Source organism: Haliaeetus albicilla, chromosome 10 (genome assembly GCF_947461875.1).
Source record: "Haliaeetus albicilla chromosome 10, bHalAlb1.1, whole genome shotgun sequence".
NCBI lineage: Eukaryota > Metazoa > Chordata > Aves > Accipitriformes > Accipitridae > Haliaeetus > Haliaeetus albicilla.
In genome coordinates, this window is record NC_091492.1 from 33,847,630 (window position 1) to 33,865,423 (window position 17,794).

Here is a 17,794-nt window from a genome sequence, read left to right on the forward strand (position 1 = left end):
GTCAGCAGAAGCGGAGCTAGTGCAGCTGTTTCCTTAGTCAGCTACGGAAAGGTAGGAAACGGTCAGTGCGGACTGTTCCTTCTCCACGTGGGTGCAGTGTTTGAACACAGAGCCTGCACCATTTCTGCATGCTTAATAATTGCTCCCTGGGCGTGTATCTTGCCCTTTGTGTCTAATCCTTTAGAAGGGGAGGGAAGGCTAACACAATGATCAAGCAGCTGATATAGCAGATTCATGAAACGTACTGCACTCTACAAAATATCAAATTATTTATTTATATAAAATATAATACACAACAGTTGTACACATGCACACACCCACACAGTACTTTACCACAAATTTAGGCGAGTTATTTTCTTTAATTAAATGTTACAATCTAGCACACGGTATCTTACAGTAATTTACATTATTATCTGAAGACACAATGGGGAAGCTTTGATCATTCATTTATAAACCTTCCATAAGTTACAAAAAGAAAGGCAGTCTGAAAAGTATGTATAAACAGTAAAAACAATTTACAAATGGACAAGAATTACAAAATAGTAACAGCCAATGACTGCCATCAATGTGTAAGATTTTTTTTCTTGAGATGCCAATATTGCAATTAATATTTGATTATCACCTGTTGTAGCCTTTTTACTGGCTACGGCTTGTGTATGTAACACAGTTGTTCACTTTTTACTTTAGACATGCACTTCATCTTGAATCTGACATCAGCAATATGAAAATACCTTTTAACTTAGGACGGTACCTCCGCAGGAAGAAAAGTTGGGGAGTAAAGGTTTTTTGTTGTAGAGTTGTTTGTTTGTTTGTTTGTTTGTCTGGCTTTTTCCCCCGGTAATTTAGAATAGTGAACCAGGAACTCCAAAACTGGAAGTTGTATGGTTGAAACTGGGTGAGTCTCTGAATAACTTACACTGTATCTGATTTCAGTTTAGTGAAAATGTTGACAAAAGAATTTGATACAAGGGGGTTAGTTTAGGGGAAAAAAAAAAAAAAAAAGCAGCAAAAAACAGAAAGAAAGCATTTTGCACAGCACTTTCAAACTCCCAGGAGTTACATCAGACATTGAATGGAGTCAGTAACATAGTACTTGATCTTAAATTACCGTGTTTTAGGGAATATGAAGACAGTTGAATACACAGTACATACAAAGTATACGCTGTATATTTATTAGACAGTACAAATCATTGTGCATTAATAAGGCAAAACATCAAGGCTGATTAAACTAGGAGTTTCAAGACCATTTTTGCTTATGATAAAGATTAGATACAGTGGGGTGATCTCTCTGAACCAGGACTCAATGAATAGTTTTCTTCCCCCCACTCATGGTTAAAGGAGACTAAAGGCTGAGATTTATCCAATGGAGTTGCAGGTGTTGAGTTGACTTCAAATAAAACCATGTTCTTCTGGTCTTAATCCCACAATTTTTTTTTTTTTTTTTTTTTAAGAAAAAAAGATATTTGCAACAAGAAATCCACTTCCTTTTTTCTTGCTGTTTTGATTAAGCAATTCACATGATTCTACTGATGTCAGACTTAAAAATGCAAAGTTTTGGTAAAGTTGTACTGCATAGTCATGAAAGCCCTAGTTTTGACGTTTAAAAAAAAAAAAAAAAGTACACAGACTGGAAGCTTTACAAGTTGTCCAGGAGTACATGAATCATTTCACTGCACCAAGCTTTTTCAGTAGTTTCTTGCCTTTGGAAAGCAGCCCCTTTTTCTTTTTCGAGGACATATCCCTGCCTCTCCCGGGACTACCAGAACCCATAGGTGACGTAGGTGACCCAGAATGGAGATGAACTGTGGGGGATGGTGCTCTCCGTGATGTACCTGTATTCTCAGGAGGAACCTATTAGGTACATTGTTATAATTTATTGAATGTTTGAAAGCTTAAAAGCTATTATCATCAAGAAAGTTGGTAACATCACTTGTCCCATTACCCACTTAAACAAAAGGGCTGGTTCCTTTCTTCTTTGTGGCTGAAAATACCATATGGCCTTACAGAAAATACATAAATTTTGAGAAAAAGTATAGACAATAGAAAACATTCCAATAGAGCCCTGTTTTGGTTATACTTTTTTAAAGAAAGAGTTGGGTACACTTGTTTTGCCATAGCTCTGGCCACAAAACCCAGAACACTGGTTTGGGTTTTGCATTTCAGTACTCTGATAGTACGAAAATGAAGAGGGATACGAGTAGCTATAGACTTAAGAAAAATAGATGTGTTAATTACTACAGATTAGCAATCTATAGAAGCCAAACTGTTTTCAGAAGAAATTACTTAAAATGCTACATGATCACTTATTTTTTAATGTCCTTTAAATGCCTTTTCTTTAAAATTGGCTAGCAAACTTTATGTACATATTTGAGAAGATGGCACACTGGCTTAAAAAAAAAAAAAAAAGAAAGAAGGAAAAAGAAAAAGCTAAAATGAACCTTAATCACAATCAAAGAAAGCTTAAAGACCCTGACTGCTTGATGTATATGCTGCAGCTATGAGGTTGCTGAATGAAGGTGAACACTTGTACGATAGCTAGATGACAGCATTCCTAAATATTTTAAACAGCTGTTTTTTTCAATCATCAAAAGCACTTGAATGAAAATGCTAAAACTATTTATACTCAGCCTATCCTAACTACAGTGCCTGGCTGACAAAATGTGATACTATCAATTAAGACGATATTTTCATAATAGAATCCATGCCTTAGGGACCCCTGCTATCTTGTAGTTCAAGTTAAAACATTAGCAATTTACTGGCTTGTTGTGCAACAGTGAGTTAAGCAAAGGGGCTTCAAGCCTACTTTGATTTAAAATCAAGGTCTAATTCTAATGAAAAAAAACCAACTTGGTAAAGCACCCCAACGTACACCTGAAGATACCATATATTTAGTCTAATGCATTCATTCAGTGAGCTGCATGTTTCATATTGAGACTTTTATTGCATTGGTAAACCAAACAGTTGCTAATATTTCAAATGTGCACTTTCTAGGAAAAGTCAAGTAAATTGTACCATATGAAGGGATATTTTCAGAATTGTTGAAGAATTGGTCTTAGGCAAACTGGGGTATAATCGATCATGGAAAACACATTTTAAGGCAGACAATTGAAGTAGCTATATTTGAGTGTAATGAGTTTCAAAACCAACTATACCCTTGTAAACTACCATACATATCGGCTTACGTTTCGGTTTTATGTTCTTTAAGGGTTGGGGGTGTTGTGCTTTTCTTTTGATATAGGAGCTTGGAATTTTTACATCCCAGCTTGGCTAACAATGCAATATGCAGCTTTTGTTTGTAGGGTAGTTAGACATCAAACTCTCCTTTCTATGTAAACATAAACATTTAGCTCATGAAGAAATATGTTCCAAATGTTGACCTTCATAAAGTGAGGTCTAATTGACTTATTTCTAAGGATTCCTTTTTAAAGGATTTGTCTCCTAAGAAAAAACTAAATTGACTTGACTAGATATAGTAAAAGCATACAGCCTATTCTTCTGTGGCCAAGGATTTTGGAGACATATTTCTTTTTTTTTTTTTTTTCCCCCACAATTAAGTTTCAAGACTTGCATTAGATAGCCAGGTAGCTTTAATTGAAATCTCTATTGGTATCTTCAGTTGCTCACTTACGTGAAGGCTACATTGCCTTATTAAGGTGTGAAATGAACACTCTTCTTCTGTTTCCAAGCAGATGAGCAAAGAAATAAAAATATATATAAAATATATAATATATAAAAGTATTGCAGTGATGAAACAAAACCAAAAATGAGATACTCTAAACACGATTAGTCTTTCATAGAAGTCTCTGGGCAATTAACTAATGCCAGTTGGAATAGGAAGTCATAAGGATTAAAAGATGAACACTGTCAATCAGCTGCATTTACAATCTGTATTTAAAGGAATGCTGGTACCAGTCTTTCGTCCACAAGAACTTTTGCTTTCATCTAGATATTGCATGTAGTACAAGTAGTTTAGGAGCATTAGGAAGTAACTACTTTCACCAGGGAAAAGCTGCTTAAACTAAAATTATAATTGAAAGTACTGTAATGACTGCAATCAAATGGTAGATTTAGTTTCTTCATTTACAAATGTAACGAGCTAGCGGAAGGCTAATTTTTCTTTACGTTTTATATATTTCAAAGTTAATTTTAAATGGGCGAATGGATTTAAAATGTTAAACGTAACATCTAAATTATATGAGAGACAGTGGAATGGAAAGTAAAAATTTAAGCTTTTCTTATTCGGTTGCTTACCCTTTTTGCTTTTGTACGCATCGGTGTATCGTGAACATATCGTGAGGGTGCATCAGATAGATAGACTTCAACATCATCAGGCACTTCTTCAAGAAAGTTGGAAGGAACTAGCCCCTTTTGTCCATTAAGTTCACCCTGCAACATGATGAAAATATCAGTAGATGTTTTTACTAAAGCAAATGTAGGTTCCCAAGAAGGTAAGGAAATACTTTTGACTATTTCAAAGCCAGTGAGGAAGAGGAAATAGTCATCTAAGGTCACTTGGGACCTTAAGAGCTGTCCTGGTTTCGGCTGGGATAGTTAATTGTCTTCCTAGTAGCTGGCATAGTGCTATGTTTTGGGCTCAGTATGAGAAGAATGTTGATAACACACTGATGTTTTCAGTTGTTGCCGAGTAGTGTTTATACCAAGTCAAGGATTTTTCAGCTTCTCATGCCCAGCCAGCAAGAAGGCTGGAGGGGCACAAGAAGTTGGGATGGGACACGGCCAGGACAGCTGAACCAAAGGGGTATTCCATACCATGTGACGTCATGTCCAGTATATGAACTGGGGGGAGTTGGCTGGGGGGCATGGATCACTGCTCAGGAACTAACTGGGCATGGGTCAGCTAGTGCTTAGCAATTGCATTGTGCATCACTTGTTTTGTATATTCCGATTCTTTTATTATTGTAATTTTATTATTGTTATCGTTATCATTATTGGTTTCTTCTTTTCTGTTCTGTTAAACTGTTCTTTTCTCAACCCACGAGCTTTACTTCTTTTCCTGATTCTCTCCCCCATCCCACTGGGTGTGGGGGGGAGTGAGTGAGCAGCTGTGTGGTGCTTAAGTTGCTGGCTGGGGTTAAACCACGACAGGAGCTTATGCACTTTTGAAGATCACAAGAGCTAGTGTGTGCTGTGGAGAGCAAGTGAACCCCTGCATTTTTTTAACATCAGTGCACAGTGGAGAAGCAGGAACAGAATTCCCAGTTTTTGGACTTGGGTCTGTAGGACTGCAACGCCATAGATACATGTGGTGCTAGGCTGCAAACCTAAAGGCACTTCTGAGATGATAAAATTATTCCTTTGGGTCTGAACTTCTCAAATGCATCTGACAGAGGCAGCTGGGCCTGTTTGCTATGGCCAATACACCATGGACATGGAAAAGGCAAGTACAAGATGCAGACTGGCAGCTACTGTCAACTTTAAGACAGTTCGGCTGGGCAAGCAATGCTGGAATATTGTCTCCCGTGATTACACTCTTCCTCTTCTTAAAGGAATGACAAAGTAGTATGATCAGTTAACTAGTGCTTAAAAGACTACTGAACTACTTTATTGATATATTTTAGTCAAAGAACCTTTTATTGTAGGGACAGGCCGTATCTAGGTCTTTCTCCCACATGAAATGCCTTACCCATTAGAAGTCATTCGCATGTTCATATCGATACATGTATGATCAAAATACACATTTTCCAGCGAACTAAATGAGGCAAATAAATATTACTTATAAAATGCCAGAGACAGCTCTAAGCTGGATGAACAGCTCCTAAAGACAGGTGCTGAAGTAGCAAGAGGGAACCTTCAGTGCAGTATGATCTCCTCCAACTGAGGGAGCTGCTCGGGTTCTGCTACAGTCCATGCAGCAGCAGGAGCTGTGAGGCCGGGTTCACATTCCAGCTCTCTAACTGGGCTGGTTGTGAACTCACGTTCCCAGGTACAAAATGGGAGTGGTGATGCTAACCCCCATTTTGGCAGTTCTTCCAGACATGCCAAATTAGGTTCACAGCTATTCCTACAACAGAACAAGCTGGAATTGTGACCTGAAATCCTCCAGGCTGTCATTTAATCATTCCTGCTAGTGAAGAGTGCTCTAACAGTTTGTAGCAGTTTGAAGTGACCAAATAGAAGCCAACTTACATAGTAAAATCCATCTTCATCAATTTCACCAAAGACAGTAATAATGTCCCCTGTGCAGAATGTCAGCTCAGCCTGCAGAAAAAGAAACACATGACAGTGCATGTTTTGTTAGGCAAAGGTTAACATTCTCTTTATTAATAGTAAATCCATTAATATTTTTCCCTCTCCTTTATGTTAAGAGACAGGTGGTGAAACCGAATAGAACTTCGAGAGGAAAACTTTTTAATTTTTTTTTTTTTTTTTTTTGTTAGCTTGCTAGATGTGGCACTTCACTGCTAGATTCTAGACACCCACAGGACTCCCCATGACAAACGAGCCAAGTGCAACCAGACCTTGGAGATCGCTGAACTCGCTCATCTGTGCGAAGCCTTGAACAACCTGAACAAACTTTGAAGCTTTGAACTACATGGCTTCAAATGTCCCTTAAAGTCAATCCTGTGAGGAGGGAAGAAGACGTAGGGGCTGGACATGGTTCAGGTCCGGGCTCTGTACTGAGCTGCGCGCTAGGACTAACTGATACAAGGACAGCTGAGACTGCTCTTCCTGAAACACAAAGTTCCTGAACTAAAGTTGTGGAGCTATACTGGATTCTGTTCAATACAGGCTTCATAGCAGTCTCTAATCTGCAAACGGTGTACTGGGCTCTTTTTTAATTGCCTGTGGTTTAAATGTAATTTAATTAGGTTTTTTTTTAACTTCTTCTTAATTTCCTGTGGCCATGGAAAGAGAGAGAACAAATAACATGTTTGCAATATATCAGTACAAGTTATTTGATTTGTTGCCCAAACCACTTTGAAACACCATAATTTAGAACCAGATTTGGTTCAGTGAGAAATACAAGACAACTCTGGCTGAGTTTTAAAGTATCAAGTCCCACATATTTCAAAATTCACTCTTCTTCTTTAAAAAATTCCAAACTGTTCTACAATTCACCAATTTTAAAAAAAAATAATTTTAAAGGCTAACTAAGGAAGCTCCTAGGTATGCAGTATTTTTTTTTTAGAGCTTTGAGTGTTACCTGCCTGACATTCTTACCACAATCCATATATAAATGAAAACTGCATCAAATCTTGATCAAGGGACTTACTTACTTACAATGTAACATCAAAGACAATGTAAAAAGTGATTCTGTTGTTGCTGATAACAAATATGGAGAGATGGGAGACTGCATGTAGGTAAATGGAAGATAAACCCATACTGAAGACCTAGCTAATGGTGAGCTGTTTTTTAAATGAAGATCTACCTAATGCTCAGTTGTTTAAGATAGCCTTACATTATTATAAAAAAAAAAAAAAAAAAAAAAGATTACAGACGACAGAAATTCACAAAAGGTCAGATGCATCAATTAAGAGAAAGAAATATATTATGAACACTGTTCTACTGCACTATATTGTTCTAGTTTGCGTTGTGAAGGAGGGTTGATTTTTGGAGGACTTGTAGGTTACAGAGATTTGAAAGCATGCGCCGCTATGAGCTTGTTGGCATGAGCTAGGACTCATCTCAAAAATAATCATGTTCTTATGTGGAAACACACAAAGGAAATTTGAAAACAATAATTGGAAAATAATAATTCCCTACTGTTTATAACTCCATGCTTTTTTCCTGATAGGCTTTTGTTATATACATATGTATGCACATGCATTGTACAACATATATCCATAGCTGACTATATAATGTATTGAGCCATATTAAATAAATCCTACAAAGGATATTCCTTGATTTTGTTTGAACAAGAACCATAAAACAACTTGTACAGAAGTCCTAAGCTTGTCATATACATCTGCCTGAAAACATTTGACCAATGTTTGTAAATTTTTTTTTTTGCACATCCACTGCAAATGTATAATAATGCTTCTAAATCCCAGCTGGGTTATGGCTCCATAAATAGTAAACACAGCAAACAGTTATGTCAATACCTCTACATCGACGTTAGGAGAACTTTCACGTGGATCGTAATCATACAGTGCCACCATCCTTCTTGTAGACACTGAATGTTGTCTCCCACTCCGTCTGTTTCTTTCTGTTCCAATCACAAGGAGAGGAAGGGAAGGAAAGCTATCAAAGTTATTTTGAAAAGAAAAACAAGGTGCAACTTTTCCCTACCTCATTTTCCCAACAGTGCAGTAACAGTGTCAATATTTCTCTAGCATAGTGATAAAAGGTCACAGATTACCAAACCTATTAACGCAGATAAAGGTTTCAAAACAGCATGTACATTTCATAAATAATTTCTTAACAGTTGGCTTGCCCTCCTTATTCTAAGCCACTGAATCCTCTGAACAGTATTTATCTGCAAAACTAATGTTCCGAAATTTTCAGCCATTCTTGGTTGTAAGAATCAGAGGTTAACAGGGTATACAAAGCCCAACAGTCAAAATTCGTGTTTGTCTCATTTCATTTCAGCTTCCACATTTACTGTCTATTCCTCCCCCCCCCCCCCCGCCTAATCATAAGGAATTTTGTGCCTGGGATTATTCAACTTTCTGCTGGGAGACTGGAAGGAGAAATGGATGCTCTGAGCTGTCCCACGACAGAAGAGGCTACCCATTATGCAAGTGGTTTGCAATATTTTCAAGACTAACTACAAAAACACATCCTCAAGTACTGTTTAATTTTACAAGTTTCCTTTGCGGGGAACAGAAGGAAAGGAGTAAAATTTGTAGTTTCCAGGAACCACGTGAAATGTTTATTGATTGATATTAAACATTTACAGAGAAGTCCAAATTGGGCTTCATTTTAAATTTGAATGATACTAGCATGATTCTTGCGGATGACTGCTGCAGCAAGAGAAACATGCTTGTTAGTGCTACTTACAGACAGGCATTGAGGGCGGGTCTGATGAGCGTTATGCAGTGTGACAGAGGAGACCTGGGGTTAGGAGGCACCCTATGATTGTTCCGGCAGGAGGGTGAACATTAAAGGTTCAGCTAATGTAGGAGCAAATACTGAGTGTAGCATGCACTCACAGCTGTCACATCACCCACCAGCTGACACCGAAGCGTTCAGTCAGAGATCCCTTACTTTTGCAGTGGGTGGTTTGGAGTTATTTTCCCAGGTACCAATGCAAGGGATTTACACAGAACACAAGGAGAGATCCAAAATGAAGGCACGGACCGTAACAGACACGGGACCCGATCCCCCGATTCCCCAAAGCCTGGATCAACCGATACCTAAATGATTGTCTGAGAGTCGCACTTTCCACTTTGAAGTACCTCTCTGGGGCAAGACAGTGCCCGCTGCTCAGGGTCAAGGGCGCCCCTATGACCAAGAAAAGAATCCAAAAGGGACCCTGTACCTAATGGCTATGTGACAGTATTTTCCAACTTCTGGTTTCCAAAAGTTTAAAGTCATAAAAAAATAAATCTAGACAGCTCAAATCATTTCAGCTAATTTACAGCTTGAATCAAATTATTGGTTCTTAGCACAGACCTCTTTTAGACTTTCTGGATCTGCGGTGTACAGAGCGTGTGCTCTCTTTGAAACGGTCACAGTTGACTTCAGGAAAGGAATGCATACAAATAAAAGAAGAAAAGATATGAAGCTGTTCAAAGTTCTGTTTTTAAGGATTTAATGTGGGCAAAGGATTAAGAAAAATATAGTCATATGAACACAGCATGTAAAGTGTCTGATATGACATTAAGAATATGAGTAACAATATGAGACAGACTGGCAATTAGAGCCTGCTTCTGCTAAAAATCCACGTGGGCAGCCTCTGTGACAGCGAGGGTCTGAACATGTGGATCTCTGCTATTCAGAATTTGTATTTAGTTTAAAATTAAGCCAAACTAACTATTCTTTCCAAATCCATTAGTAAGAGTGTTTGTTGGTTTTTGTTTTGTTTTAAATGGCTAACAATTTAAATCCATATTAAAACACATGATGCTTTTAAGTGCCAAAATATTTAAAGGTGAACTGCTGGGGGTAGGTTGCTAACAGCTCGCTCAGAAACATCCCAGAGTAAAAAGAATTGCTTAAAAATGTAAGGCAGGGCAATGTTTCTGTCACCAATTGCCTCTCCCTCTTTCCAAGATAAAAGACTCTCTGATTTCTCAGCTCTTTCAGGAGACACTGCCAGTTGAGCATAACAAAAAAATGCAATTATATTCGCAAAATATGACTGTTAGACAGCCAAAGTATTCAAATTATGGGGACCTATGTAGATTAGTGGTTTCATTTTCACAAGTGTTCTGTATCAACAACTTGCTGACTTTTGATAAGAGCTGAGAGCACTGAGCAGGACTTAAAGAAGTTGGTTTCAACCGTGGCTGTTGAGAAAGTTGTTCTCTGCACTCACAGGTGACCTCATTGCTAGAAATAGAAATATATTTAGAACTTCTTAATCCCATCAGGCCCCCAGTTGTGTTTACAGATGTACCTAAAGCAGGTTAGGTATCTCGTTCTAACAGACTTCAAATGATGCAGACCCATGCTGAAACGACTACTTGTGCAGGATACCACTGTAGGCAGCCAACCCATTCAGGCACATCTGTAGGTCCCACTGTGTGCCTCTCCCAGATTTTTTTCCTATGAATGTATATGTAAGTGTATGTGCTATACCTAGAGCAGCAGGTGGGCAGTGGGGTTTACAAGTGCATGCGGGTGGGAGGATTTGTTGTATTTATGTGGCGTAAGTAAATAAACACAGAGATTTGAATTAAGAACTCAATCAAGCATTTAAGAACTTAAATCGTCCTTCCCTTTCATGGACAATGGAGAATTTTAAAATATCTCAATATCTTAAAAAAAACCAACAAAAAAATAGTTTGTCTCACATTTACTAATACATTTTGGAAACGATAAGATTTTACTCAATCTAAGAAAACAATTGTGGAAGATTTCTTTGTTTTTTTAGCAACCACTTTTACAGTTCACTTTTAAACAGGACTGAACCAATTCCAGCCCTTTATACTCTCTGAAACATGTTCAAAATTTTAAAACATATTGAGATAGTTGTATGAAATTTATTTTTAGAAAGAAATCTAAGTTAAAAGATAGTTGCATTGTGTATCTAAGTACAACATTGAACCAATGATGTAACACGAGTGGTTCATAACACAGAATTGTTTGGCCAAACTCAGCTTTTTAAAGGGTTTCTTACTGCAATATCCAAAAAATCTCATAATATGTAGTGCTATCCCAAATGAGATTACACATAACCCTTTGCCACCATCCCTTTAAATTATTGGTAAAGTAGGAAAATGTAGAAGAGTAAAAATAACAACAAATAAGTGATTCTTTTTATGCTTTGCAGCAGTGAGCGTATCACAAAGCACCTCAGCACAGCACACTCCAAAGCACAGGGATCATGTTCTGTGTCTAGAAATCTTTCAGGTGACAAAACTGATTTTTTTTTGTAAATAAGAAAAGAAAGTAGCGAGTGGAGTGGTGAAGATACAAGTCCTCATTTGCAGCAAAAGATGTGACCGACATTAAATATTAGTTGAATAAATTCATCCAGATACTGACACAGAATGTATCCCATGGTGTAGTAAATTGCTGTAAAATTTAGATGCATCTGCATATAGTAAAAACAAAAGGCAAAGCAGATCCAGCCAAGTTAATAGCACCCAAAAGTTAGGAGAAGTGAAGCATATGTATTTTCCCTTACCAATTTTCTCAACTGGTGTGTTCAAAGGAAGAAAGCCTTGTTTTAGCAGCTGATCCATCATCTCTTCATCATCTGCTTGGATCTCAGAGACCATATTACATGGGATAAGGCCAATTCTTGTACAGGTTTCTCCACGATAGAATCCATCAGCATCTTTGTCCCCATAAACCTGTTATTCAAAGAGTGATAATGATGGTCAATAAAGGTTTTAGCATTTAGGAATTTTAATGCAGGCTAAATGGTTACTAAAGCATAGACAGATGACTACAGTTTGGATGTGGAATTATATTAGGTTTTGATTACTCTGGCTTATGTTACAAAACTGGAAAAGTTATGTTAATTTGAATTATGACTTCAGATATATAAGCAGAATTTGGACTTTTTTGTTAGCAGTACAGAAAGTGAGAGATGGCACTGAAAGTCATTAGTTTCTCCTTGTGCTGAGCCAAAAGTATACTTAATGGTTTACACTGATTTTTATGGAATTATTCACATGGCACCATTTTTGGTGCCATGTGAACTATATTCAAAATGAAGCATTTGCAAAACTGTGCCAAAGTGTTGTTATTTTGAATAGAACAACTTGTATATGATCAAGAATGGCCATCTAATACTGAACATACTTGATATATGTACTTACTTAAGCTCTGCTATTGTCTTTTCAGAAAACACGAATTAAGGCATAAAAATAGCATGAATTTTTATCAATGAGAACAGGCAAATCCAAAATTTCTCTCTAAAAATGTAGTCCATTCATAAAGGCTACTAATGACACAAAGGCCTAGATTAAGGACTGTACTAAACAAAAATTATGTTCTTAAGGCCAAACTGATGACTGAGTTTAGATTGTTCCTTGTTTAGGCTCAATCAATTGTTTTCTTTCTTTTCTTTAAAACCAAACAAAAGCCCCCAAACCAAGGCCTGCAGTTCAAATCTGAGTTCATTAAGAAAGACCGTTGAATTGCCTCAACTTTCTAGAGCAGGAATGTTTTTCAGTTTTAATCACTATGTATCCATGACTTACCCAGCACCACTACTACTTCACACAGTACAGCATACGCGACCGTAACACATGTATGGGACAGACTTCACACAGCTCCTGGTGGAACTGACTGTCCACCATCCCCACGGCTCAGGTAATGTACAAAAAGTATTTTGAAAATGCAAACTAATCCATCTTCACAACAATTTGGTAAGAAATTCAAAGCAGCAGGTCTCATAGTAATCACCGTGGTCCCAAGTATAAAATAAACATCACTGCGAGTAAATATCTGATGTGGAGTCCCTCTAGACTTTTCAGTGCCAAACGTGTGCATATTTGTGAAGAAGTAATTAAAATACCTGAGTGAAATGAACATTTCTTGCAAAGAAAAATAATTTCTTAAACAAGTTCCATATTTTTCACATAAATCTTATATAAGCAAAATATCTAACAAAGTATTTAACATTAAAAAAATTGTGATTTAGGATACAGACATTTGTGTTAGGATCCAGTCCGACATAGTGGAAGGCAGTCAGTATTTTAACAGCTTAATTTACAATTTTATCTTTGCAATGGCTCGTGTAACAAATGAGTCTATATTTTTTCAGGTTCTGTTTCAGATCACACTTAAATCTCAAATTACCCTTGGACTACCAGCAGCTGTTCTTTCTGCCTCTCTCATTTCTGCCCGTTTTGTACCAGATCGATTAGATACAAAGCTGCAGGAGGAGATGCTTACATTTGCTGATTCGACAGAAAAATCTGCTAGCTTTTTAAAATCAGAGCGGCAAGCTGAAAAAATTTGCCTCGCAGCTGCACAATCATAAGATGAGGCAAGCTGGGATAGAGGGCTGGCTAAAAACATTGACAGAGCCTAACACTGTCCCTGTCACCTGGAATAGGGCTGACCTGTCTTCTGCGCCCTGTTTAAAGGCAGCTTGTGCATTTTACACCAAAAAGTCAGAAAAGGGAGTGGTTTTCCCAGTTTCAGAAGATGACGAGTCTGGAAGAGAAATATCTAACTTCTAGACTTTAATTAATCTTAAGTGTTTACTAGCTAGGAGTGTTCAGCATTTAAAAAAATACGGCAGCTCTGGTACACATGAAGGTACAACACTGAGTGCCTTTGGGGTACCTTTGCGGGAAAGATATCCTCTTTGAAGCACTTTTGCCTGCAGGTTTGTGGCAATGGACATAGGGGCCTTCAGAGTCACAATTCTGGTCTTGGCACCCAAATCTCTATTTAAGTCTGGCCCTAACTATCCAGCAACTTTGAGATTTTTGCCCATTACCTAATTATTTTTAGGCTATTAGCACTAGATATTAGATTCCAGATCCAGTGAGATTTACAGCTTGAACCTCTGGAGGAAAAAAAACCTTGGACTCCAGTCACACAAGTTGCTTTTGCCACAGGGAAAAAAAGGAGAGCCTGTTTGTAAAACTGGGTCCTTCGTTTCCTTTGTTTTTAGATCCCACCTTAATGATCTGTCCTTCTTTAAATGGCAGCTCTTCTTCTGCAGCATCAGGATTTGGGGACATTGTCAGCGGATCGTAGTCAAAGAGTGCAACAAATATTCGAGTAGAAATATCTTCTGTGCCGGGATCTGTTTCTGATTCTTCGTAAATATCTGGAGAAAGATGGTCATGTCCACCATAGCCATCTATGAAAGTAAATTCAGAAAAGAACAATTCAGTAATACAAGTTGGCCTCGTCTTTCAACTATTCCAGTTAATATTTTAAAAATATTTGGCATTTCAGTGAAAAAAAAAACAATAATGCGTGTCCTGTTAAGCTTAGTGTTTTGTTGGTTTTTTTTTTTTTAATTGGCAAGTTGTTTTTTTAAAAAGCATATACAATCTGCATGCACTGAATGTGGTGCTGATCCCCTACACCACACTGACATTTACACATGTGAATCCAGCTCAGGTAAGAAAGCAGTTTTTGTTAGGTTTACTGGAGTTTGCCATAAATTAATGAAGCATGTTAAGAGTGACATAATGATGAATCTGATAGGCTTTATCATTACTGCAAAAATAACCATGCTTTGGATCCACCTGTTTTCCAGCACAGCTGCTTCTGCTCTTCATGGACACAAGAAAGCACATCCCAGCTGTGTTGACATACCATGTTTTAGGTACCAGGTTTAAAACATGGTTATAACCTCTTCTCTCCAGACAGGCAAGAAGAAATATATTTCAGTAGTGTTAGTTATTGCAGGGTTGGAACTACACTGCCTATGATTTTGTTTAAACACAGTCAATAGTTAACATAGCCAGCAATGCCCCAAACCAACGCAAACACTAACAAGATGTGTTAAAATCCAGGAGAAATGGTTAGCTATGACTGCGTTTAACTGTAAGCTCACTAGCAAAGATCATCCATGAATATCACGACGCTTGACACTGCACTGAACTCTGTCCACTGCAGGGTACCAAATCGATTAGGACATAAAAAATGAGAATTGACGTTTTGTCTCATTTATCTTTCAGACTTTTCAAATGACCTGGAGAATATGTTTAGCCCATGATTCAACAAAATACTTGAGGATGGACTTCAGTAAAACTGAATTAGAGAATTAGGCCAAAATAGCTAACAATGAGTGTTTTGAATGATGGGTTTCAAAGGCTTTTAATTTTGTTTTGACAGAGCATGTGGCAGCGCTTTCCCCCAAAATAGGCTCTTTCAAGACATACAAAGTTGAAGCCCCCCCAAAATAAAGCCCTCAAAATCACAAGCCAGTTCTGAAAAACTTGGCTTATTGTGCAAGTCCCGCTAACTTCAGTAGGAGTCATGTACTTTTGTTCTTTGCTGAATCAACACTTATCATCCAGTTTATCATTCCTTCACAATGAATAAATTGAGAAAGCAATGTTATGAATTATGATGAAAATGTAGTTCAACTATATAAAAATTTTTCCAAACAATTTTCATATTAATACAATTTTTACTGTAACCACCTCTTACAAATTAAAGACTCCCATTTTTGGTAATAGTTTGAACATTCAATATGGAACATTTTAGAAAAAATTCTATTACATTTTTGCCTCTACATCAGATGCATTTTATTCAACATATTTTTAAACTACCAGAAAAAAAATTTCAGAGCATCACAGCTTTAAGGGAACAGCTACTAACTCTTGGGTCCAGAGCGCAAGAAAGAATGTGAATAGGGAAAAAATGAAGAACAGCAAAAGGGCAGGGAAAAATTTCAGCCAAGAAGCTTTAGGGCAGGCACAAAGCACAGAAAGGAAGTGTGGGAGAAGGGCACATGTGGGACGGAAAGCAATGGGACACAAAGGATGGGATTCCTCTCTGTTCTGTTCTCCTCCTACAGTCAGGTTGCAGTCATTCTGTGGTTCATACTGAGACCCACCAGGCAATGTAAAACAGGTGGCTTAAGGGGTGTTTTGTTTTGGCTTTTAAATTAAAAATACTGTTTTTTGCATCCAATTCCAACTGCAGTTAATGGGGGTTAGGTGCAAACATGAATTATAGCCAAATGTATCTCTGTTAAAAGCACTGGCCGGTACAGTCTGACTCAGGATAGTCATGTTTGCTTCAGTGAACCAGAAAGCAAATAATCTCTAGATTAGCTCATTAGCCCCTTATCTTACTCTTTCAAGAGGTACATACATATATTATACATATATGCACACATATAATTGTGTATGTAAAATCTTAGTCTCTGGATGCAGCCAGCCAGATTCCCAACTGATGTATAGTTGCAACCACAGCTGCACTGAATTCACTAGATCTACACCGATACACACAAGCTGATGATCCGGTTGTAAGTCAGTCAGATCTGTTTGCTTGGAAGCTCAACATTAAATTAGGATTTCCCTAAACTTTCAGGGCCCCTTTTGTTTCATTTCAGACATCAACAAAACCCTAATGTGTTTCTTAGCTCTATATATGGCATGGGCTGCTTCTATGGGTTAAGTGTTAGACACTTCATTTTACTGTGTTATGAACTATGAAAACTGAGTTGTTGATCATGTAATGATTTCTATGTTGATGAAGCAACAAATACTATCAGTAGTGGGTATAACTGCCTTCCTCGTGTAATACAAAAGTTTGTCATTATGGTGTAATTATTCCTAAAAATAATAATAATTTTTGTCTTCACCAAGTGACACAGCCAAAGTCCTGTGTGGTCACTGATAAGACCCCAAATCTTCGGTTAGCCCAAGCCATAAAATCTGAATAACGTTTGGTAACTGCTTCCTATTAGAGGACCCTAATAGGGTCGCGATATACCAGCTACTCCTTGTCCCTGCCCAGTCTATACGAACCGAGTGGAAATGTGGTCATTTGGATGAATGGTCGTTCAGGTGTATACAGTAAATACTGACTGGCATTAGTAGCGGCATAGCTTCACAGAGGTTCATGCAATGCAGTGTGCTTGGACTCAGTCGAGTATGGAAAGGTGGCTGCACAGCAGTTTCAGGACAGAGGACTGAGGGCTGTTTGTCCCTTACAGCTGAGCTGGAGAAACTTACCTGAGAGCAGACAGGACTTAAGAGCTAGTTCCCCTGGCATTCTGCATTGCATGCAATGTTGTCATACAGAAACCGCGCTTGTTAACACGCAGCTCTAAAATGGGTCTGTCATAAAGGATGAATAATGTTCGGCATACCGTATCTATATTCAGAGGCCATGGTACGCTGCTGAGGCCATTTCTTGTGTCCACCAATGCTGCGATAATAAGCTTCTTCTTTTACGGGTGAAATATTTCCCTCACTACCTGACCGAGACCGACCGCCTTCACTGTTACTGTCCATTGTAATTTCTATGGAGAAAAAGGGAATGATCTATTAAAACATATTGTATAGTTGCCTTTGCGGAGGCTCCTGCGGGCAGGCTTTGCCTACCCTTTTTTTCTGACTTGCATATAGTAGGAAGGCTAAACCCTGCATAAGCTTTGCCAGATGCCTCAGCCTCTAGAAATCCTTCTTCAGCAGGGGAATCACAGAAATGTGTATCTCCTTTTTTTAAAGCATCTGAATTTTGTGCTTTTTAAAATTCATACAGTGTAAATATTGTTTGTTAGCTCTTT

At 37.9% G+C, this 17,794-nt stretch overlaps 1 protein-coding gene across 21 annotated transcripts in view; it reads right to left on the reverse strand.

The window, feature by feature from the left end:
- Positions 1–252: 252 nt before the first annotated feature.
- Positions 253–17,794, reverse strand: part of RIMBP2 (RIMS binding protein 2) — a 156,918-nt gene continuing 139,376 nt past the window's right edge. For 6 of the 21 annotated variants that reach the window (XM_069794895.1, XM_069794896.1, XM_069794911.1 and 3 more), the window contains 8 exons: positions 17,375–17,527; positions 14,214–14,398; positions 11,756–11,924; positions 9,577–9,642; positions 8,064–8,167; positions 6,148–6,219; positions 4,252–4,386; positions 253–1,851 (listed from right to left, as the gene is read on the reverse strand). In XM_069794895.1, coding sequence (XP_069650996.1) covers positions 1,663–1,851; positions 4,252–4,386; positions 6,148–6,219; positions 8,064–8,167; positions 9,577–9,642; positions 11,756–11,924; positions 14,214–14,398; positions 17,375–17,527 — 1,073 coding nt within the window. In that variant the 3' untranslated portion in view covers positions 253–1,662. Of the gene's footprint in view, positions 3,676–4,251; positions 4,387–6,147; positions 6,220–8,063; positions 8,203–9,576; positions 9,643–11,755; positions 11,925–14,213; positions 14,399–17,374; positions 17,528–17,794 lie in introns of those variants that run through there. The other 15 variants (XM_069794907.1, XM_069794914.1, XM_069794913.1 and 12 more) reach the window with 10 other exon arrangements.